The 25,315-nt window shown below is 44.8% G+C and overlaps 1 protein-coding gene across 2 annotated transcripts in view; it reads left to right on the plus strand.

Annotated features, from left to right (window-relative positions):
* Ryk (receptor-like tyrosine kinase) overlaps positions 1–18,340 on the plus strand; it is a 72,927-nt gene extending 54,587 nt beyond the window's left edge. Inside the window, 6 exon segments of one of the 2 annotated variants that reach the window (NM_080402.3) lie at positions 1,921–1,990; positions 6,945–7,077; positions 8,184–8,293; positions 8,398–8,557; positions 16,106–16,242; positions 17,261–17,661. In NM_080402.3, the coding sequence (NP_536327.1) occupies positions 1,921–1,990; positions 6,945–7,077; positions 8,184–8,293; positions 8,398–8,557; positions 16,106–16,242; positions 17,261–17,372 (722 nt within the window). In that variant the 3' untranslated portion in view covers positions 17,373–17,661. 2 annotated transcript variants of the gene reach the window in all.
* The last annotated feature ends 6,975 nt before the right edge of the window (positions 18,341–25,315 follow it).

Below are 25,315 nucleotides of genomic sequence, written 5' to 3' on the forward strand. Positions count from 1 at the left end.
TCCCCCGGGAGGATGTTAGACCACCCTGGGATAGATGGGTGTCAGCCACCATGTAGGTGCTGGGATTTGAACCCAAGTTCTCAGGAAAAGCAGCCACTACTCTTAACCACTGAAGCATCTCTCCCCAATTCACCTGATCTTGTGGACATGTCTCCCTCTCTGGGACCCAGGGCTCTTCAGTTAGGCTAGGCAGACTGGTCAGCGAGCACCAGAGAACCCCCTGGGTCTGCCTCAAGAGTGAGAGGCTTAGGCACATGCCAGCATGCCTGGTTCTTTTTCATGACCCTCAGATTGGTTCCTCATGCTCCTAAGGCAAGTGCTTTACAGACTAAAGCCTTCCTTCCAATCTGATAAATACAGAGATTGAGGGAAAATTACTTTTGAGTAAAAGATGTAAAATTTTTTGAGATTTACAAAGTTAAATAAATGATAATAACTTTCTAAATTGACTTAAAGGAATATGTGGGAAAGATGGAAGGCTTATGTATATAATTTCTAAAAATTTGAGTTTTGCTAGTCTTAACTAAAACAGCTAGAATTTATTGCCTGTAATTTAACAAAATTGCCTGTTTAAAGCTTCTGCAAATCCTCAAAACCCTTCACAGCTCTTATCTTTTCTAAACAAATGGTTCACCTTGCTGTTTTGTTTTTTGTTTACCAATCCCCTTAGCACCTAAAACCTTTAATGCTTTGTTAGAGAATAGTGGGCTTTCTGACTAATTTTGAAGGATAATTTACATGACTCTTTATATTTTACTCTTTATAAATATAAGGTTTGAGCCACAAGTGTAGTAAAAGAACTGCTTTTTGTTTTCTTATTTTTCTTAAGAAAAAAATTTATTTTAATGCCAGTATTTTTTAGATTTACAAATACTCTATGCATCATAATGAATCCCGAATTCAATCCTGAGTTAAGGTCGAAAGGAAATAATAATGATAAGAAAGCACAGCACAGATCCTGCAGTTGTGTGATAAGCCTCTCTTGTGCTGGGGCTGTGGCCACTCTCCCACCCCCACCCCTGTAACTACTGTGCTCTCCTTAACTGGAGGGAAACAGGAGCGAACGCAGTGAGTCCTTGGCATCCAGTCATGGCTCACATGGGGCTGGCAACACGCAGGGGTGCTTGTTTGCATGGGCCCCATGACTGAGTCGCTCCAAGTTTATCTTTTAGGGTATTGATTCTGAGTTGATGGTGTGCGCTGCTGACAAACGTCCCTGACAGGCTGTGTGCTTTATTTCCCCTACTGCATGCTGCACAGATAGTAGTTCTACAAAGAATAACTTGGGGTTTTTTGGGTTTTGTTTAAGAGAATGCGGATTTTTTATGGGGAATATTGGAGCTTTTTTTTTTTAAGTTTAATAATTTTGTCCAGAGAGCTAATAGATACCCAGTGTTGGTTTCCAGAGACTGAAGTTGGTATGTTACCTGGTTCAAACCCATGAAGTTAGAGGCTAGAAATAAAATGGAGCCAGGCACAATACACCATGCTTAGGAGGGGGAAGCAGGAGGATCAGAAGTTGGAGGCCACCCTAGGCTACATCTGAAGACTTTGTAGGTTCAAAAAATTTAAACAGTACCGAAAGTGCAAAATAGAAGTTGTCACATCCCCAAGGAAGCAACGTAAAGGGTATAGTGTTCTCCCACAGCCAGGGAGAGCATGGCCCTGGTATTTTTGATGTTTCAGGTAATTTTGTTTTTAGAACATAGTGGGACTTATGGGACCTTTCCAGGTTCTGTCATCTGCTCCAGCGTTTCTGTGAAAGCTGACGACGTCTTCAGCAAGGGTCTGTCTGCTGCCTGGGGCTTTAGGCTGCTTGTAACTTACCATGAAAATTGACCCTCGATAACGAAATGTTAGTGTCCAAGTACAGTGTTAACTCACGGCACTGGGTTGTTTTGTTCTGTTTTTAATATATAGACCAAGCTTCTGAAGTTCAGGTGACCATGATGCTTACTGAGAGCTGCAAGCTGCGAGGTCTGCACCACAGGTGAGCAGAGGCTCTGTGTCAGCCCCAGGCACAGCGCCACTCGGTGCGCCCACTTATTTCTTAAGAATGATGTGTCTTCTTCAGAACTGAATTCTTTTGGAAATTCTTGATTTTTTTTTTCCTGAACATGAAGGTAAATGTGTGCTCATTGAACACACCTTGCAAACAGCAAAGGGTGACGACGACGACGGAGGACAGGGTGTACACCGTGTAAATACTAAATGCACACAGCTAAGCTTTCTAAAATAGTCCACGTATTTACGCACCTGTCTCCCTTAACAGATGTGACAGAATGGTGCATACATTAAAGATAATATATGCTACGAAATTTTAAATGTGTAGAACACCAGGGCCAAAAATAATCAACCATCCTTGGATTCAGAGAGGTTAATGGTCTGCCATGGACTGTGAGTGTTAACTCATGTGTGCATATGCATGCCCGTGTGTGCGTGCGTGCGTGCGTGCGTGCGTGCGTGCGTGCGTGCGTGTGTGTTTGTGTGTGTGTGTATTCGTGTACTTGAGATCTCTGTATCTAGAAATAGCTATCTATGTATTTGTCTGCAGAGATATTTTGTAATAAATTATATATCTCAACACTTTAGTGTGTTTCCAGTATATTTTTAAAAAGGACAGTGTTTTTATCTTTAATAAAAATTAATGTATTTCTTTATGTAACAATTAAAAAAAACCAAACCTGTTTTAGGTTTTCCCATTGGTAACAGTAAATCCCTGTCCCCATTTTAAAATGCTGCTTAGTGGTTTACTGAGTGGCTATACCACATTTTAATTAATTTATCTCTAACATATGCTCTTAAAACACACAGTATGATTTCACAAAATGTTCCTGTAGGAAGAACTTTTAACAGCTTCTTCTAGACCAGGAATCGTTGGGGATGGCAGCATCAGTATCATGGCAGGTTTTCTTTGTATGTTTGTTTGTTGACAGAGTTTCTCTATAGCCCAGGCTTTCCTGGAACTCACTGTTTAGACTGTTTCCACTGTCTCTGCCACCTGCATGCTGGGATTAAAGGCATCTTCCACCAGGCTGAGCAGGCAGTCTGGCTTTGTTGGCTGGTTTGTTTGAATCATCATGTAGAGGTCTGGGAGGTGGTAATGTCTATGACCCGGAGTTGTAGGGGTGCAGACAAGTAGATGTGTGCAGCTCATTGTCCAGCCAGCTGAGTCAGTGTGTTCCAGGTCGGACAGACCAAAATGCAGAGCAGTTAAGGAAGGCACGTGACGTTGACCACTGACCTCTGTGCACATGCTCAGACATGTACATACTCATATACTCACTCCTACATGTACATGTACCACACACAAGTACTGTGTAGACTCTGCTTAATTTGTATGACTACTGAGAATCTCACATGTCTGAAGAGTGACCATGACTCTGCATGCTGGAAGGAAGGGTCTGTGGACTTCTGGGAAGGGCAGGCCACATGTGCAGAGGGCGTCATCGGCTTCCATTGGACTCAGCAGTTGCTGAGTTCTGATTGGAGTGTGAACACCCAGAAGTGTCTTCTTTTTGTTTTGTTTTTACTTTGGTTTGTGAGCGTCTGAAAAGATGACAGCCACATGAAAGTTAGCTCAGTGGTAATGAAAATGACACAGGTTTTTGGTTGTGGTAGAAAAGAAAACAAGCCAAGAGTAGAAGACCTGTTTGGACTAAGATTAAACACAAGGTAATTCTTGGCTTCTGATCAGCTGAGATGAAGGTGACATTAAAGTCTGTAAGTCTCAGAAGCGGAGGAAAGAGAAAACGTTTAAAAGGAAGTTAAAAAGCTTTTTTCGTCTCAGATCCCAAGACAGATGTTGCATTGGGTTTATTATTTAATGTGGATACTGACTAATATAAAAGTAAATACTCATTTTCTAAAATTTCATTGAAAAAGCAACGAGGTTCTTGAAAAAAGTTGAAGGCGACCTTGAGGAACAGTGAGGGCATGGGTTCCTCTGAAGAGTTGACTAACATAACTCAGGAACGTCGCCTTCACATGGCTTATGCTCCGCCAGTTCTCTGAAACCCAGAAGCGTCAGGACAGAAGCGCGTGGCAGGAATAAGTGCAGACAAAGCCAGAGTTTTCCCAAGGAGGAGTGCTAGATCTGCCTCAGCTCTATGCGTGCCTTGGCTGAGCAACCTTCCAGGCAAGCGTTTAGCGTTTTCCCATGCAGCTGTAGGCTGTACTGCTCCCAGCATCCCACCATGATGGGTCCCAGGCACCCACAGAATGAAAGATGGAGCTTGTAAAAGCAAGGTAGTCAGAGTTCGTTGTCATCTTGGCCGTGAGGTGACATTAGGACTCCCAATTGAGGCAGTAAAGCCGTTAGTGTGCTACATTCCCTGCCGATCTTCACCTGACCACATGCTCTTGTTAACCAAGTACTCATGGCTGTGTGCCTGCTCACTTGGATTCCATTCACAAACTGCCCATTTTATACTCAGAACTCAGCCAGGCAGAGAAGGAAACTGAGAGTGACCTTAAGATCGGTGCCATAGTTTGTCATGCAGGCTCAGTGTGCTCAGAAAGAAATGCCACCTGTTTTCAGATTTCACCTTCTAACTGGTTGTAGTCTGTGATTCCGAAGGTTTGCTTTGTGTTGTAACATTCTGTGATGATGGGTTAAGAATCACTGGCACATTTTAAAGCATCTTGAAATCCTTGGCTTTTCCTCTAAAACTTGTAAATGTTTTATCATAACTAATACTTGTATAAATTAAAAATAATCTGCTTTCATTATCTCATGTCTGAAAACCCCTAAGTCATTTTTTTGTGGTTTGAAGTCCCCGTTGGCCCAGGATGTGTATTGACGACACTCGTTAGTACTGAATGACACGCAACTTGTTGTAAGCACACTCAGCATGGGAGGCAGTTGTGCCCACCCGGGCAGCCCTGCCTGGACTCCACCTTCTCACCTCCTCTCCTGTACCTCCACCTGTCCATTCTAAGATACCCCAGACCTTTCTGCTTGTCCTCATTTGCTTCGTAAAATAGGCAGTGAAGCAGTCATTTGTTCTTTGAAACATTGTCATAAACCTTATTACTGCTTCCAGAGTGTGTCCCCCCCTGTTCTATTTCTATTTTATTTGTATGGGTGTTTGCATCTGGTATGCATCTGTGCACCATATTATGCAGGGCCTGAGAAGGGCAGAAGAGGCAAGAGACTGAGACTGGAGTTACAGTCAGTTGTGAACCGTGTGTGTGTGTGTGTGTGTGTGTGTGTGTGTGTGTGTGTGTCTGTCTGTCTGTCTGTCTGTAGTGGGTGGAGGGCTTCTAGAAAGGAGGGAGCTATGCAGTCCTTCCTGCATTCTCCTTTTTCCTGGGGAGGAAATGTCCAGCAGCCCAGGGGAAAGCACAGCATGTGGAATCTGATGACACCTGAGTTTTCCTCTCTTTATACTGATCTAACCTTCTCCCTGCCATGGCTGCCACTCTTCAGCTGTAATGCAAGCAGAAGCCCTCGATGGGTCCAGTGCCTCTTAGAGGCTGATGGTTCTTACAGCAGGGACCCTTTTAGGACACAAAGGCAAAGCAGAAACATACTGTAGTCTCACAAGTCAAAGACAGCTAACTCCTCTTGGTACATTTCTGCAGCTTCCCTGTCTTCCTGGTTGTCTGTGAAAGTGTGGTGTATGCCTCCGTCTCTTTGAGCTCTTGTCGTTGTTTGATCGTTCAGTTGTAAGGTATTATTCGTCATTCTCAGGTGTTCTTACTGTTTGCAGCTTTTCACTGTTGAAGTCCTATGGACTCCTCTTGTTAATCCACTTTTAATGTTTCCTATTAATTCTTCTTAGACGTTTTTTATTGACATAGGTATTCTGCCTCCAAGTATGCTGTGTGAGGGTGTTGGATCCCCTAGAATTGGAATGACAGACAGTTGTAAACTGCCCTGTGGGTGCTGAGATTTGAACTTGGGTCCTTTAGAAGAGTAGCCAGTGCTCTGAATGCCGAGTCACCTCTCTAGCCCCATATATTCCTTCTTTACGAGACAGTGTCTAGGAACAGAATTTAGTAATAAATAGTGCTTTTAGGGTATTGTTAATGCATGTGTTTCAAAAATGCATTAAACGTAACAGCCCAGGATGTGGCACTGAGTATATAAATTGAGCCTGTGATTATTTCTGGCTTAGTAGAGGGGAGGTAATTATTTAAATACTTACAACCTTGGGAAAATGAGTTATTTTTATGTATCAGCTGGTATGGCATTGTACAGGAGGGTGGTGTGTGTGTGTGTGTGTGTGTGTGTGTGTGTGTACCATGAGAGGTAAAGTGGACAAGATTGTTCAGTACATTCTTGTTTTATTTTGTACATAAGAACTGTTCATGACTGGTGAAATCCACATGTTACAAGTTTGAAAACCAAGGCCAAGTGGGGGAGGGGAGCAGGGCCTCTATGCACACTTGTGTGCACTTGAGTGTGCACACGCACACATACACATACACACACACACACACAATATCACTCAAATGGTGAATCTTGTTTTCAAAAATCAGGTTTCAAATTCTATTGCAAACATTTCACTTTTGTGACAGTTTGAACCTGTTAAAGAGAATTTGATGATCATGCTTTCGTTCACGGCCTAGATTGGGCCTTCTCATTTTCAAGTGTAATGACGAAATCAGTGGGACAGCATCATACTGTGCTCCTGGCCAAGCTGCTGTCAGCTGTCTGTGCTCATCCTTTGGGGTGTGAATTTAACATGGCTTTCAGCAAATCTAGGACAAAGGGATTCACTCTGTGTTGGTAATTTTTATTCTACAAAGAAAGCACACACATATGAAGACTGTTTGCATCTGGTTTAAAAGTCGAACATTTGTAAACAAGTGTGTCAATGGTAATCCTCTAAGTGTATTTGGGGTTGTTTTGCTTTCGATTATCTTTGTTACTTTACGATAAACCAATAAGATTTTAAATCTCATTTGCATTTTACCAATCTCGTATTATTTTCTAGAAACCTCCTTCCTATTACTCATGTGTGCATAGAAGAAGGAGAAAAGCCTATGGTGATATCGCCATATATGAACTGGGGGAATCTTAAATTATTTCTACGGCAGTGCAAATTAGTAGAAGCCAATAATCCACAGGTGAGAAAACTTCCCTAGATAGGAATAATTTCTAATAATTGCAAGGAGATATTAATAACTACACAATATCGTCTAAAGACTTTAAAGAAGGTATTGATAAGCTGCTGATTTAGATGACCTTGAAGATGGCCTGTGGTTCCCCCAGTGGAGACCTTGGCCCATGCTGTTTCTCACTGCTCACCATATACTCATTCATAGTCACCTCTCATGCCCTGTGACAGCATCTCAAAGTCCCCTCTGGGGTAACTTCTGAAGATGGTCCAGGATTTCCCTTCCTGTAATGGAAATCTTAACAGAGCTGCCTGACCATATGGTGCCAGCTCTGAAGGTTGGAGGTCACGGTTGTGGGAGATAATTGGGAATATCCTTAATGTGAGTGACTGAGACGATACCATTGAGAGTTCTTTCTTGTCACTACCCATGTACTTACTTCATTCAGGTTCCAGACATGCTGTGACAGTGAAAAGAGAGTCTTCTATACTCTGGTTTTGTTAAGTTGATTTTAAGACTTATAATAGCATACTTATTGTAGTTATTAAGAAAAATAAACTCAGATCTGCACTATTTGACTCTTTCATTTAAGCTAAAAGAATAAAGCTCTGGTTTGAACCATGTATTTAGAGGCTGTGGTCCATGAGTTTCACCAGGAGAGGAACTTCCTCCCCAGCCTGCATGCATCTCGAGGAGTTTTGGTCAGCAGAGAGACTTTTTTTGGTAGAACTCTGCCCCCACCCCAGGGTGGTGGTAATGGTGATAATCTGATAAAACTTACTACTGCAAAAGAAGAGATCAAGTCACTTGAAATACTGCTCTAGAGATTCAGTGTTACTGTGCAGGAATCACTGAGAAACTGCTCTCAAATGCTGATTTTCGAGAGATAAATGCAAAAGTTAAGTGTCATGGATAAAGTCACATAGACAATAAACTTGTCGTAGTAGATGAGTAGTATACCATGCTTCCAGAGCACATCTTGATTGAGAAATGGGTTTTTAAAAACTTGGTAAGTGCAAGGCAGTGTTTTGGGGTGGGGCTATAGACTCAGATAATCAGATCCCAAACTAGCTTTGTAGTGTCTGCAAACTGTCTTTTTCTCTCTGTTTGAACAGGCAATTTCCCAACAAGATCTGGTACATATGGCTATTCAGATTGCCTGCGGAATGAGCTACCTGGCCAGAAGGGAAGTGATTCATAAAGACCTGGCTGCTAGGAACTGCGTGTAAGTGTCAGGGGCTTGAGTCAGCTGTGGGACCCAAGCTGTCTATGGGTAATGCTGCATCTGAACCCCCTTGACACCTTTTATGTCCATGTTTCACTTTTCAGCATCGACGACACTCTTCAAGTAAAAATCACAGACAATGCCCTTTCCAGAGACCTGTTTCCGATGGACTACCACTGTCTGGGGGACAACGAGAACAGGCCAGTGAGATGGATGGCTCTGGAAAGCCTGGTCAACAATGAGTTCTCTAGTGCTAGTGACGTGGTAAGTGCCTGTGGCCAGGCGGCAGCAGGTGGGGGAGAAACTTGTCCTTCCACTGCATTCAGTGTCCTGTTCTTAAAGTCTTGGTGCCAGTCCTTGAAATTTCCATCTGGAGAGCTCTGCACTTAGCTCCCTTTTGGCTACTTAAAGCAGAAAGACTGGCCCAGATCCTGGGCTGGTGCAGTGTGTTCCCCTGCTCACACAAGCTGAGGCAACACCGTTCCCACCGAGGTGGGCACTGAGGTTTAGGGAGCTGACGGCCACTCATCTTCACCCTTGTGTAAGCCTCAGGATGACCGAGTGTCTACTAAAGCCAGAATGGTTGCTTTCTGTGAATGGTCTCTTCTCAGTATGCAGCCTCTCGTCTGCAGTCCTGACACTGTTCCCGTTAGGTGTCCTCTTTCAGAGCACACATAAGCCCTCCTGCTCAGTGATAGGCTTTCAGGAGCCGTATCTACTCGTCTGTTGTAAGGTTCCATCCATTGCTTGACTTTTTATCCTAGTTTAGATCATAGTCCTCCCAGACTTGGAGGCACATGCCTGTAATCCCAGACCTGGGAAGGCAGAGTCAGGGGATGATGAGTTCCAGACCCACCTAGGGTACATAGTGACTATATCTCAAGAAAGAAAAAACTAACGTGCTTTGTTTTGTTTTGTTTTGATCTCTTGACTCTTATACACTGTAGCTATGTATCTGGAAATTAGGTAAAAAGTTTTGCTATTAAGGTCCCTAAACCATCATTTGAGAATACTGCATTACTTATAAAATAATTGGGATTTGATCTCACGTTTCAACATTGAAGAACCGGGCTTATTGTGTTTGGTCTCCGGTTTGCCTTTCTCTTGGTTTGTGTACTTTACACAGTTCCCTTTTAGCAGTGTGGTAATCACACCAGTTTTGCTAGTTTTGCTAGTTGATTAGTGCACACTCTTTTCCTCAGGATATTAATTTTGCTGGTTCTTTTTTTTTTTTGTTTCTTTTTTTTGGAGCTGGGGACTGAACCCAGGAATTTTGCTGGTTCTTTAACCAATTACTATAACCTCAGTGCTCAGACATAAATGGGCTGGACATTATAAATGTATATCATACCTTATAGCTTTCATAATTGTTATAATTATATTCAATTTATATCTGAGAAGAAAAAGAACCTTTTATTGTACTAAAAAGGGGTATTGTCTTTTGCTATGTATTGTAATGCTAAATAACGGCTCCCAAGGCCTAGTTGCTCCAAGGACAAGAGAATCTGTACATCGAACCAACTGATGCTATGTAACCGTGTCCCCTAAGTTATCCCTGATTGGTGAATAAAGATGCCTACAGCCTATGGCTGGGCAGAATTGAGATAGGCAAGTTTTGGGGTTCCCAGGCTTGGGGTTGAGAGGGAGGAGGAGGGGAGAAGGAAGACCCCATGGGTTAGGTGAGTCATGAAAGCATGGCCATGAGGCCTGGCCAATTGGAGTTAAGAGCAGCCCAGACGGGACATGGTAAGTGGTAATTCAGGGTTCCTGATGGGGAGGTAGATTCTAGTCCTGCAGAGGGGCAGATGTCTGCCCAGCTCTAGTGACGATGAAGGCTTAGTGTGGTAATAAAAGTTTGTGTATTTTATCTGGTAACTGAACGATCAAAGGCAGGGTAGAAACCCTGATTTGAGATTAAATAATTATGGCAATATTTTATTGCTAAATTATTTTTGCATAACAACAGTATTTGGTTTTCTTATGGGTTTGTGGTCTGTTTAAGCTCTGGTTCTTGACCACCCAAGCAGTGTCAGGCATGGGTTCTGTCTCATGGAGTGGGCCTTAAATCCAGTCAGAGAGTAGTGGTCACTCCCACGTTTGTGCCACTATCAGCAGAGTATCACGCAGATGGTCACCAATGTAGATTTCAGGGTCTGTAACTGGGTTGATGGTTACCTCCTCTGGGAGTATGTAGAGCACTGATGAACACTGGTCTGTACGGGTGAAGACGCCAGTTAGACACCAGTGCAACTTCTCCATGGTCAGTGAGTTATGTAGGCTTTGCGTTCAGCAGTAGGCCTCACCATCTATATATTTTAAGAAATAATCTGTTATAGTAGGTTTCCCTATGACTCCTCAAATGGCTCTGCTTCATTTTGACCACTATGAGTCCAATAATGGGCATCTTAGCAGAATTCTTTAGACTTAGAATACCAACTCCCACTTCAATGAAGTTCTCACTCATTACAGCCCATACTTGTCTTGAACATGAACTTGCCTTCTAAGTGCTAGGATCACAGGCATGTGCTGCCATGGGTTGAGCATTCTGTTTTGCCTTATTCAAAGTTCTTTTGAGTTGGGATTAGCATGTCATTATAAGAATGTCCCTTGGTTACATTTAATGTGGCTAACTCCTAAAAATGATAAGATTTTTCTCTTAAATTCTCCCAGACTCATTTCATGCACATAGATACTTCCTGTAAGTGTCTTTTGCCTTGAATACTTGGGACTGAAAGAAATAGGTCTTTTCCTGTGACTATGATAGCCTGTTACTATTCTACCTTTCAGTTTGGGCATTGAATATTGTTTTAAATTCTTAAAGATTATTGTTACATTCTAACGTTGGGGTTAACAATGCTAACAACTCCATGAACACGTTGAGTTTATTTGCTCACCTTTGGGTGGAAGTGGATTCTGTCTGCCCATCCCATCCCATCCCATCCCATCCCATCCATCCCATCCCATCCCATCCCATCCCATCCCATCCCATCCCATCCATCCCATCCCATCCCATCCCATCCCATCCCATCCCATCCATCCCATCCCATCCCATCCATCCCATCCCATCCCATCCCATCCCATCCCATCCCATCCATCCCATCCCATCCCATCCCATCCCATCCCATCCCATCCCATCCCATCCCATCCCATCCATCCCATCCCATCCCATCCCATCCCATCCCATCCCATCCATCCATCCCATCCCATCCCATCCCATCCCATCCATCCCATCCCATCCATCCCATCCCATCCCATCCCATCCCATCCCATCCATCCCATCCCATCCATCCCATCCCATCCCATCCCATCCCATCCCATCCATCCCATCCCATCCCATCCCATCCATCCATCCCATCCCATCCCATCCCATCCCATCCATCCCATCCCATCCCATCCCATCCCATCCCATCCATCCCATCCATCCCATCCCATCCATCCCATCCCATCCCATCCCATCCATCCCATCCCATCCCATCCCATCCCATCCCATCCATCCCATCCCATCCCATCCCATCCCATCCCATCCATCCCATCCATCCCATCCCATCCCATCCCATCCCATCCATCCCATCCCATCCCATCCCATCCATCCCATCCCATCCCATCCCATCCCATCCATCCCATCCCATCCATCCCATCCATCCCATCCCATCCCATCCCATCCATCCCATCCCATCCCATCCCATCCCATCCATCCCATCCCATCCCATCCCATCCATCCCATCCCATCCCATCCCATCCATCCCATCCCATCCCATCCCATCCCATCCATCCCATCCCATCCCATCCCATCCCATCCATCCCATCCCATCCCATCCCATCCCATCCATCCCATCCCATCCCATCCCATCCCATCCCATCCCATCCATCCCATCCCATCCCATCCCATCCCATCCCATCTCATCCATCCCATCCCATCCCATCCCATCCCATCCCATCCATCCCATACCATCCCATCCCATCCCATCCCATCCCATCCCATCCCATCCCAATCTTATTTTTCTAACAGAGTATCTCTGTATAAACCTAGCTGCCTTTGAACTTTCTCTGTACACTAGGCTGGTCTTGAACTTGAGGATCCACCCACCTCTGCCTCCTGAGTGCTAGGAGGTGGGTGTAAAGGTTGTACTCACTGTTATTTCTAGGGGGTGTTGAACAGTTCCCACCATCGTGTACTAAGTAAGAAGTGTAACGCCACTCCCACTGGAATCCACGTGTAAAGTGCACACTTGGAGGTGTGTATAATGCACACTTGTAGGTATAACTCAGGACTCCTTTTTCCCCTTGAAAGAACCTTACAGTTATGCATTTCTTTGTAGTTAAGGAGTCTTCGTGATTTGCTTAGAAACACATTGGTTGTTTGTTTTGTCATAAAAGTACTACACTGCCACTTTGGGCTTTGTTTTGTAATTCTGTCTGGAAACATCCAGTATTTTGGTACACTAAGATTCTAATAACATTAGCATCAGCCTTTGACTGTCAACTTAGGAAATACACACAACCAGATCCAGCTGGTTATGAATGTCTGTTATCCCAAGATGTGACCTCACATAGGCACGCTGAAGACCGTCTGGGTATTGTTCTTGTCCCGTGTTTTTGTCAAATGTAGGCACAACTACAGATTTCTGTTAGGACTTTTTCCCCCTTTATTTGAAAAAATACTTTTCGATTGATGCCTCCTTTGAGTTATTTAGATAATTATAGTAGCGAATACAGCTCAGCTGTTAAGGTTCTGCCACCGATTGAGTGGTGAATGCAATCAGGAAAGCGTGGTTGAGAGTTTCATGTTGGTTTTCTTGTCTTTATGGTGCTACATTGTGTTTAAAAGCATTTTCTTGGGAAAAACAAATCAAGGAAATGACTTCCATGCTAATCTTACCAGCATGGCTTATGGCACTCCGAGGACCCTTTTTAAGGCATGTGACTAGTTATGAGGCCATAGGGCAAGTAAAATGTGCCCCGTGTGCCTCCTGTTTCTTTCTAGACATGAGTGGACATTGTCCTGGGAGCGGAGGCTGCAGTCGGTCAGAGCATGCATCTGCAGCGTGTTTCATCTGCTCCAGTTTGCCGAGTGCTCTAGCGGCCATCGCCAATCCGCAGTAGACGCTCTCAGGAGATGTTTACAATGTCCCCACCAAGAGCAGTCTTTGGAGCTGCGGCGGGGTCTGAGGGAAGCTGGAGGAACTGGAAGGTGCTTCCTATTCTTAAAAGCAGAGAACTCTTTGTGTTCTGTATTTTCCATTACTAATTTTAGAGCAGTGCTTAGAAGATGCACAGTAGTCACACGCTTCCTTCATGGTTGCACATTGTACACGCTAACAATCTTAGGCCTATCATTTTAGTATCAAATGCACATTAGGACAGTTAATGTAAGGACAAAAGACCAATGTAGAAATAAAAGGATCAGCTGAAACCTCAGTTTAGGAAATAGAGATTTAAGATTTAATATTCTTAATGCTAAGATACTGCTTAGTTGTGTTACTCTAACATTAGTTGTCCTGATATTTTCTAAGAATGAAGAATATAGGAATTACTTTAAGAACAGTTCCTGTGTTTCCCCTGGCAGCGTTGTCTGTAGTGCTGCTCTCTGAGGATCTCAAGAATCTCGGCATCTCTCTTCCTGGGTGCTTTGGGGAATTACTCCTCCTCCTGCTTCCTTTCCCTGAGAAGACCTCAGCATTCTGTCGACACCGTGTGCAAGTGTCTGTTCGCGGAGAAAGTGGCATGAACAACCAGTTCTGTGACAGTCTTTGGTTGTGTGTAGGTGTCTGAGGATTAGTCATGCCAGCCGCTACAGATGCTAATTCTGAGGTTAAGCAGTGTCTTGGATTAAGGATAGACTCAGTAGCTCAGAACACAGGCTGCATTCATTCCTCCAGCTCTGAAGCCTGGGAAGTCCAGCCTGAGGGTGCTGATCGGAAGTGTCCTGCTTTCTGCTGGTTCTTCACTGGCAGAAGGAAGAGTGGGGTTTGCTGAGGTCCTTATAAGGCACTAATCCCTTTCCTGGGAGCTCCACCCTTACGCTGTTAACTCCTCCCACAAGCCCACCTGCTAGCTCCCTCACACTGGGGGTCAAGAGTTCAAAATGTACTGGAGCAGCATACAGAAAGTGCATCTCTCATGCTCTGCTGCCGGGCCTCCTAACTCACGTCCCTCACATAGTAGATCGCTCTCATTCCTTCCTGAATCTCGTTTGCCTAAAGTCAGCCTCCGGGTATGATTTCTGCTCTGGCAAATTTGTCTTCAGCTCTAAGTTTAGGAAAGGAAGCGAGTTCCCAACCTCCAAAAGAGCAGTGGGGCGGGTTTAAGTTGTTGCATCTGTCTCAGGCAGCGTTCTGGCAGCGCGCGCTGCCCCTCGAGAGTTCATGCGGCATCGGGTAGTGGGTTGAACTGCATCACCTCCGCACCCCTGTTCTCCAGATGATAGATGGGGAATTTTACTCCCTGAAACTAAGACTGTAACTTTAAGAACACCTAGGACTTCCAGTGACCAGTAGAAGCTGGAATTAGGAAGGAATGGACCACCTTTTAGAGTAATTTTTAATGTCATTCCATTGTGGATTTTTTTGTTTTGTTCTGTTTTATACATTCTGTTAAAACGTGGCAATTGTTCACTAGCTTAGGTTGAATAGCTTCATCCAAAATACTTGGATATTTTTCTAGATTACATACATATATACATACATACATACATACTTACATATATACATACATACGCTGTACAAATGGAACTCAAGTCTAAACACAGTTCTGTTTTATGTAATATTTGTAATGATTTTCGTCATGAAACAGCTCCATGTATGGGAATTTCTTTATTGTCATGTCAGCTCTATAACTTAGATTTTGGCACGTTTTGCATTAGAGATATTCAGCCTGTGAATGGCTTTTTTAAAAAAAATCCATGTATTTTACACAGTGCTTCCAGGTTTTGTTCATACTGAAAACAATCCAGCTTCACGTTCTGGGTCAGATGTGCTCTGTGCCCCTCTCCCCCCAGCTCTGCTCTTTCACTCACTGAGCTGTGTGCTTTCACCTGCTTCCTCTCCCTATAACCTGAGCTGTGAGTTTCCCAGGGTTAGTCGTGAAAACTGAACGTGATTGGAGGCTCAGTGCAAAATACTGCTGAGAACCCTTTAGCTCCTGCACAGGCGTTGTTCCCTCTCCCCAGCATAGTCGTGAACTCAGGGCTCACACACAGAGGTTGTCCCCATCATGCCCTTGGCAGCAGCATAGCGGCAGCTCTGGGTGGTGGTGGAGCCTGTCTTCTACATGCTCATCCTTCTCATGAAGGGGAGGCCCAGTCAGCCCGCCAGGACTTGTGCTGCCTCTGTGTAGGCTCTGTTCTTACTGGTTTCCACTTGCTGTTTCTTTTTTCAGGGCGTTCCTAAAAGTGTGAATGATGCACCTCTGTACATGATAGGGTTCCATCCCTAGCCCGCAAAATAGAAACCCGTGACTTATATTTTATATAATTTGCATCTTTCATCTACTGAGTGGATGTTCTGTCCATTTAGGTTGTTCTTCATTTCCCACCATAATTACTTAATTTGGGGGTAGCCAGCGATAAAAATGGTTTCTTTGAACAGACCTAATTACTTAGAACAAATGATACCAATGTTCACATTAAAGAGTTAACTCGTTAAAATGCTTTCTTTCCTATCCCAGCTAGAGAAACTAACCAATATGGTAGATTTTATTTTATGAACAATACTCACTTTATTTGAGTTTGTTCAGCTGCTATTTTTGACCTGTGTGTAGTCACCAGCACCCAGTTTTAAAATGTCCCCTCATTCTGCTGCTGTTCTCTCCTAGTGGGCCTTTGGAGTGACACTGTGGGAGCTCATGACTCTGGGCCAGACGCCCTACGTGGACATCGACCCCTTTGAGATGGCCGCTTACCTGAAAGATGGTTACCGAATAGCCCAGCCAATCAACTGCCCTGACGAACTGTGAGTCTTTTGGATCTTAGACATAAGCTTTGGTGAATTACTATGTTAATATAAAAATAGGAAAGCAAGTTCCTGGTTCAGCCCCCCACCCCCCTTTGAGAACGACAAATCTTCAGACATGACTTAGATCTTGTAGAAGACAGCAGTCTCTTTTTAACGCACTTGGCATCTTATATCAGTGGTGTATCATCCTAATTACTAAAACTGGACCTGAGAATCTACCATCTAGTGAGGAAGTTGATGGGATGCTGCATCAGTTAAACAGACGGAAATGTACAGTACAAGCAAAACTTGGGGTCCAAGTGCAGATCACCAGCACCCACCAAGAAGACAGGCATGGTAGCATGCATCTGGGACCCTTCCACAGGGCAGGCGGACAGGCAGATGCCTTGAAGCTCATTGGCTAGCCAGTATAGCTGCGTCTCTGAGCTCCAGGTTCAGTAAGGTATTCTGTCTGAAGAAAGAAAACAATAGAGGACACGCTCAATGCTGACCTCTGCTCTACACAGACACACACACACACACACACACACACACACACACACACACACACGCACACAACCACAGAGACATGTATGTACATACACCACGTGACGGTAAACCCAGGCAGACAGACAGACACCTTTCTTGTCCTGGTCTTGCCTTTCTTAAGGAAGATGCTAAGGGCTAGTGAGTAGCATGTGCCTCCTGTCTCTGTCACCATGGCAGAGGGGTGCACAGTGACTGGTGGGTCCAGGAATCTTAATTTCAGGTAACACTTCCTTCTGTTGTTCCTCAACAGTGGCCAGGACAACGTAGGCTGTTATTCTGGCTTCTGCATATTTATGAGAAGCTCTGAATTTTCTCAGTATTGTATTCTCATGAAGAACAGAGATCACTGTGTGTAATCCAAATAGCTTAGCTTCTTTTAATTCTGAAAGTAATTGCTTGTGGCTGTTTTCCCACAGCACACCTGAACAGCACACATGACTGGCAGGCAGCTGACTGAGGCTTGCCATGTTTCCATGTCACTCTGCAGGTTTGCTGTGATGGCCTGTTGCTGGGCCTTGGACCCAGAGGAGCGGCCTAAGTTTCAGCAGCTGGTCCAGTGCCTCACAGAGTTCCATGCTGCCCTGGGCGCCTACGTCTGACTTCTCTCCCAGCTCTACCACTCAGAAGAAAGTGCCTGTCTGTCGCAGTTGCTTCGTGTGCAGCGCAGTGCCTGTAGGGGCCCTCTGTCTCCTAGAACACACAGCCTTAGGAATGCTTTCAGACCGAACCTTTAAAGACAACTTAATAATGCAGAGTATTTTCTAGATACCACTTTTACTAGGTTGAACCAAAAGGGGTTTTGTAAATTTTTTGGCCAAAAATTTTTTAAAATATAGTTACTTTGGACTAGGGGTTGCATTCTTTAAAAATAAACAGTTTTAAAGATTATTTAGACAGACATTTGGAATAGCTGTCATAGTGCCAACTGCTTTTATTTTTAATGTTTTACTTCATTGAGGTAATGTAGGTGACTCACCTTTAAAGCTTTTTAATATTTTGGTCACTACTTTTGGGAATGGTGTATCTTCAAAATGCGGTACATTTCTTAGGAAAATCAACATTACAAAAGTGTCTGATTTGCCTTATACAAGGAAAAATGGTATATTAGCAAAAGGAAAATTGACGAAAAGGTAAAAGAAATTAAAAGGTAAAAGTGAAAAAGCATACACCCTGCATGGGAATGCTCGTTGAGTGACTGTGGCCTTGCTCGTGTTTGAGGGAAGCAGCTCCCAGCTCATCGCCTCTCAGCTTTCCTGTGAGCTGGAAGAAGGCTGGGCAGATGCGTAGAAGGCAGTGGTGATCCTATTTATTTTTCGCTCTCCCGGTAAGGAGATGACGCAGTTCCAGACAGTGACCCCTCTCTACTGCTGTGTTCCCCCATGCACGCCTGGGTGGAGCTGTGCACAGAGCCAGTGCTTCCGATGTTGTGGGTTTGGGGTCTTTTGGTTTGGTTTTTGGTTTAAATTGGTAATTTTTATGCTTATCTTCAAGGCTGGCTTAAGTATAAATTTGTTTTTTAAAACACTTGAAAAATTAAAGGACTCGTTTTATATGCTGGTATTCAAAATACTGCTCACAGTGTGTGACTGTCGGTCGTGTCTTGAAAGTCTTGGAGTATGCAGCAGCTGGTTGGTTGGTCACACTTTTATTCCCTAAGTGTTTGACTCAGGTTCCAAAACCCTAACAGAAGAACAGCTGACTCTGCTCAACCGCCATGGCCTGTTAAGGAGTTGGAATTACTCCTACAGGAAGTATCACAGAGGGCGCCTGTAAGTGGCATGTTGTATGTATTTACACACAGGTTCAGTCTTCCCAAGGGAGAGTCAGTCACCTGGGCCTGTGAAGTGACTGGGCCTGCAGCCGCTGCCTCTGTGTCCATCTTCTCAGGGATGCAAGGGAGAACATGGGTCTGTTTTATTAAAATAAGTCTTATCAATAAAGAGAGTATCTGAAAAGACAGCTCCAACAGGACAAGGCTCCCACAAGCAAGCCAGGAAGGAGCTCAGCATCCTGCATCGGGTGTCCCGGCATAGAGCCTAACTTGCTGGTGTTTTGTTTATGATGTGCTTTGTCCTCAAGTGTCTGAGTTTGAAAATGTTTCTTTCTCTTTTGTAACTTAAGACAAATTGTTAATAGCCTGCATCTTAGAAGGGATTCAGTCAACAAGTCCTGGTGTGAATGTTACAGAGTAATCCAGCATCCAGTCAACGAGTGTGTACGCTAGAGCAATTCAGCTCCGGCTTCCAACGTCCAGTGCACTCTTGTTGTTGTTTTCAGATGAAAGCAGTGTGTAGAAATCGTAGCTCTCTGATCACAGTTCTCTGAATACACGTGGTTTTAAAAGTCAGGTGCTGGGGCTGGAGACATGGCTCCATGGCTGAGACTGCTTACACACAAGCACCTAAGAGCACCTAAGTTTGGATCCCAGCACCCACGGTGGGCAGCTCACAGCCACCTGTAACGCCAGGGATCCCTCTGGCCTCCACAGGCACCAGGCATGCACACGGTATACAGGTATGTGTGTATATTCATAGATTTAGCTAGAACTGTTTTAAGGTAAAGTGTTGCTGTCTAACTTGCATCCCAGTTAAGTTGTACTTCTGTTTCCTTTGAGGATTTGTTACCTATGCACATGTGTGTGCTCTCTTGTTTTTTCTACTGAACTACGGAGACAGTGACAAGGGAAAAAAGGAAGCGCTCTGTTTTCCATGGCCGAAATGCCCTCCTCCAGTGATTTGTGTAGCTTCTGAATACTGCTGAACACCACCAACAATGTAGGTTTTCAAGAAAGAAGCAGACTGATGGAACAGAGATTGACCATAGGTTGTCTCTTCTGACAACACTTTAAAAAGATTTTTTTTAAAGATTTATTTATTTATTTATTTAATGTATATGAGTACACTGTAGCTGTCCTCAGACACACCAGAAGAGGGCAGCAGATCTCATCACAGATGGTGTGAGCCACCATGTGGTTGCTGGGACTTGAACTCAGGACCTCTGGAAGAACAGCCAGTGCTCTAACCGCTGAGCCATCCCTCCAGCCCCTAAAAAGATTTTTGATATAGTATCTTGCTGGGTAGCCCAGGCTAAGCTCAAACCCGCTCCTGCTTTCCAAGTGCTTGGATTACAAAGTAGACACCACCAGGTCTGGCTAAAGTAAGACCCTTTTAGTGATTGGTTTCTAAAGTAGTAAGGACCTCTCCAGGATTAAAACAAAACACCCAAAAACACAAAAAACAACCCAAAACAGGAAATGAGCACAGTTTGAAAGTCATCATCTTTAAACAAAAACCTAAAATTAACACCATGTTGCCTAAAAGTTACATTTGGAATCAGTGTTCCTAGTTATTTTATATTTTTGCCTTCTGGCCACCAAGAATTAGCACAGGCTAATACTACATAGAGGCTTATATCATAGTAACGGTGACCAGAAGCTATTCACTCCACACATGCTGATGGCCCTGAAAATGGCTCCTCTCTAGGTCTCGGTGTCTTTCTCTGTCTCTGTCTCTGTCTCTGTCTCTGTGTGCAAGCATGAGATGGATGTTAAATGTCTTCCATAGTTTTTCTATCTTAATTCTTTGCCTGCCTGCCTCCCTCCCTCCCTTCCTTCCTCCCTTCCTTTTAGTTTTTCAAGGTAAAGATTCTCTGTGTAGCACTGGCTATCCTGGAACTCACTTTGTAGACCAGTTTGGCCTCGAACTCAGAAATCTGCCTGCCTTTGTAGAGAGTGCTGGGATTAAAGATGTGTGCCTTAGTTTTCCCAAGACAAAGTGTCTTACTGAACCCGGAACTCACCTGTTTGCCAGACAGGCCCCAGGGATCCAGCTGTCTGTGCTTCTCCAGTACTGGACGCAGTGCACTGCTTTTCTGCCGTGGTGGGCGCTGGGGATGGGATTTAGAGCCCTGCTTGTTGAGGTGGCTCAGCTTCTGAACATGCTTCCCACTAAGCATGATGGCTGGAGTGCAGTCCCTAGAAAAGAGAAAACTGCCTCTTGCAAGCTGTCCCCTGACCTCCGCCGTGTGTTACCGCATGCATTCGTGTGAACACAAGCGGATCAGTGTCATAGAGAAGAAGACTGTGACAATAACTGTTCTGGGCACTTGCATGACAAGCACTTCACCAGTGGAGCCATCTTTCCAGCCCTGTGCTGTGATAGGAAAACGGGAATACCGATTAGCTGAGTCCTTGTGTGAGGGAGCTCCTAACATTCTCGTAGGATGATTCTGCCGACATCTCACTGGAACCTGGCTAATAAGCATTCTAGGGAAAACACTTTAAGAGTCATTTTTATTTTATGTGCATGAGTGTTTGCATGTATGTATGTATGTGCATGGTTTGTGTGCCCAGTGCCTGTGGAAGCCAGAAGGAGGGTGTCAGATCCCTGAAATGAGTCCCAGTTGGTTGTAAGCCACCTTGTGGGTGCTGGCTGGAATCAAACCTGGCTTCTCTGCCAGAGCATTAAGGGCTCTTAGTCGTTGGGCCATCTCTCCAGCCCAGAAGTTGTATTTTGTTAGGTTTTTTAAAAGGTGGCTTTATTGAGATATAATTGATATTGCACCATTCAGTAGATGAGTTCCGGCATACTCATTGTCGAATGGTCATAACCACAGTCGGATTCAATTTGTTTCATTTCAGTTTTGGTCGTACGGGTTTATTTTTGAGACAGGACCTCACTGTGTAGCATAGGAAGTGGCCCAGGCTGGCCTTGCCTTGCAGCCCTCCTGCTTTAGCCTGCAAATGCCAGGAGAAAGGGGGAACAGTACTATGCTAGCCCCCCTGTTCAGACATATAGCCCCTAGGAAAACCCACTGCCCGTTCACAGTCATCCCCTTCCCTTTTCGCCTTTGGCTCTAGGTGATCACCAATCTCCTTGTCTCTACTTGGAGCTTTTGCGGTATGTGGAGTCGTGATGTAGTCTTTCGTGTCTGTCTGACGTCTTTTATTTGCACGTGGTCTTCAGGGTTTCCGTGTTGTGGTGTGGCCAGCAAATACTTTGTTCTGCTGAAAAAAATATTCCCTTGTAAGGGTATGCAACATTGTCAGTTGACACATGCTTGAGGAAACTGAGTTTTTGTTTAATCAGATCCTCACCTGGGGGGGGGGGGGAAGAGGCTTTCTGTGGGTAAGGATGAGGAATGGCTGTAGGTATCTCCTAGCAGGTCAGCCACAGTCTAGAGATGGACTCTTGACCTGGCTTCCTTCGCCAATGTGTTCAGAAGTTGTCAAATGTGAAGGGAAGCAACACGATTCTACGAAGGTTCAAGTTAGCAAAGCCACCACTGAGGAGAAAGCCTGGTAAGCGCCACCATCTAAACTTCTGGCTCCTGGTCCTGAAAGCCCTACCAGTACATCATGGCTGCTGCCACTTTGACCTCTGGCCTGCCTTCCTCTGTTTGTGCCAACCTGTATTTGGGCTTGCAAAGTTAAGTATGTCTCTGTACCTGGCACTGTAACATCTACCTCGGGGAGCCTTTGCTTTGACTGTATGATCTAACTACCTAGGACTTTGGCCTCTGGTAATCATGAAGAAATCGGCCATGTGCCCATGCAAAAGGTAAATGAGCTTAAGCCCTCGCCTAATGACACAAGTCTTGGACTAGGTCTTAAGTCTTTATCTGCATGTATAAGAGGTTTGTTAACATTTCCTTTTGGAGACCAAATCTCACTGTGTAGCATAAACTCTTGACACGCACACGTGCACCAGTGCGTTTCAGTCTCCTGGGCAGTGGGATTGGATTACAGATGTGCAGCACAGTGCCCAGCTTGATACTTAATTTTAATTTAATTTTGTGTGCCACGTGAGTTCATGCCAGCCATCAGCATCAGGTGTTTTCCCATTACGTTGTGTTTTGAGGCAGATTCTCTTGCTGAGGCAGATTCTCATTCTCTAGGTGATTCACCGATCACCTAGACTAGCTAGCTAGCGAGCTCCATGGGTTCTCCTCTCTTCCTCCCCAGCCAAACTTGACTTTTGTGTATGTGCTGGGAATTGAGCTCAGATCCCTGTGCTTCTGTGACAGGCTGACACAGCCATCTCAGCCCCTAGAGGTTTGCCACCTTAAACTAGCTTTACTCAGTCACAGAAGTAAGTTTATCTAAAGAGTGCTTTAGGATTTGTCTTTCTCTGAAGGCCACTGGTCAGTGTTTCTGGCTTCATAGAAACATCAGAGTTACTATTATGAGGAAAGATTCTTTGGCCCCAACTTGTCTGGAGCCAGAATGGCCTTGGCCTCAGCAGGTCAGGAAGTGGAGTGTATAGTATGAGTATTTTAAGTTCTGTGTTGGAATCTCTAGGTAGTGTCCTGCTGGCCTTGGCTCCCCCTATCCCCTCAAGACCCACAGATGCCTTCGCTGAAGGAGAGGGTTGTGCATTTGACCTGACAGCAATTTTGGTCACCTAAACAGACTCTTGTTCTGTGGTAAGTGCTTCCTCAGGATTCTCCTCGCCTCTTCTGGGAAGGCAGGAAAAGGAAGAGACAGGAATCTGGCCTGCTGGGCATGGTGGGAAGCTCCCCACTCCACCTCCCCTGGCCACTCAGGTCTCCGCACGCTCTAGGCTCCCATTGCTGGACTCACCCTCTGGCTCGTGCTTTGTCTGTCCCCATTGAAGGAACGATGTTCTTTTTCCACAGGATGTGGCCCTTAGGTGCATTAAAACAACATAAGACCGGGAAGCAGATATAAATACTGGATTTTCCCATCACTGCCTCAGTGTAGTGTTGTGTTTTTAGAGATGGGAAGCTGATACAATGTAACCCTTATTTTACAAATAAAGGAAATGAAAGTGGCTTTTACTTACAGACATAAGATGTATAACAGGCTGTTTCTTGTGTTGGTGTATTATAGGAGGTGGATGTGCTTTTTCACGAAGGGGAATTAATTTGGTAGGACCCTGACCAACACTGTTAGTAGGCATTTTGATAAACGCCTGTCAAATGAGGTCAGATTCATGTATTTGGTTTTCTGAACCCATGAACAGAGTGCTATTATTGGCCAAAACCCTTCAAAAACAAAGTTGCCGGAAAGGAAGGTTCTGAGGTAAATGGGCAGATGTGCCATGAGGGTCTAACATCAAGAAGTTCAGACTTTGGTCTGGAGGTAATAGAAACTCAATAAAAGGCTCACGTTGGAGAGATGCAGCCACGTGCGTTTTAGCGGTGTTTGTGGCAGGCAGCTGTGGCCACTACATCGGGCACGGTTCTAACCTCCAGCACACCGAAGCACTGGCTAGCCTCATTTCCATTTCACAAGTGGAAATGAAAACAGCTCAGTTGCATAGATAAGGCTGCATCTTAATCCAGGGAGTCTGGCCCAAACACTGCCATTGACATGAGGGAAAGGGGTTTGCAAGGGAGGCAGGACATCTTGGGGAACCCCGCTTGTTGGTTCCAGTATTTCTGGTGATCTAAAAGGTAATGTTAATGTTTGTAGTACCAGGTTGGGGAGGGGCTTGTAAGCCTTGTAGGAGCTTGAAGTATTATGGAGGGAAATTAAAAATGGAGCTAGCTGGAAGCAAATAGGAATGGGATACAACTAAGGTAAATCATTGGTACTGCCCTGGTTGGTCAGCACGTTTTCTTCAGAAATTTGGTTACAGTGGAGTCTGCTATAAAAAAAATAGTAGATTAGGTAATTGTTTTCTTCTTACATTATAGTCCAAAGGGAGCAGGGCAACTAAGGACCCATCATCCTTTCATCCTGCCCTTCCTATCAGATGCCTTGTGGCTTCATGGTGGGTGCTGGGTTGCAAGCACACCAGTGCAGCTCCCAGAGGAGGCTATGAGCAGGAAAGGCCCTTTCCTTATCAGTAAGTGATAGAAAAGCCACTAGGTCACTTCTGCTGACATCCATCAGGTAAGACTTGGGAACCAGCCTAAGGATATCATGTAGGAAGGAATCTTACTCGGCAGCTGCCTGGGAGAAAATAGTTTGCACACAGCAGTTGTTTTTTTCCGGACAGGCGTGAGGCTAGCAGCACTCCAGAGCTTAGGCTAATAGGGGAAAGGAGCTACCTGGCTATGTGTTCCAGTTCCACCAAGACATTGACGATCTGAATACCGTGGGCCTAAGCGTCTCCAGAGTAAATATGGGACTAAGGCCGACAGTAGATGAGTGAGAGCTGGTGTTTCGTGGCTAGAGGAGAAAATGGTTTTGAGCCCAGAGTGCCTTAATTCTGGAAGATAAACCCTCTGCAGCCATGGCTCGGGAGGTGAAGGGTTTGGGATGGAACAGTCACAGCATGGTGTGGTCAGGAGTGCCATCCTAGCACACAGCACCCTCTACTCTCGGTTGGCTTGCTCTAACACAGTACCTGAGACGACCGAAGGAAAGAAGAGCTTATATTTGTTTATAGTTTGTGGAGGTTTCTGTTTGTATAGGACCAACCGTCCTTTGAGCTTGTGGCAAGTGAGGGCATATGTGGTGGACTAACTAATTCTTGTACGGAAGGCAGAAACCAGAGAGATAGGAGATGGCCAATACTGATTTGAAAGGTGTGACCCCTCTTGGCTGCAAGGCCTCTGAGTAGTCCCCACCTCT

Source organism: Rattus norvegicus, chromosome 8, assembly GCF_021556685.1.
Source record: "Rattus norvegicus strain SHRSP/BbbUtx chromosome 8, alternate assembly SHRSP_T2T, whole genome shotgun sequence".
Classification (NCBI taxonomy): Eukaryota; Metazoa; Chordata; class Mammalia; order Rodentia; family Muridae; genus Rattus; species Rattus norvegicus.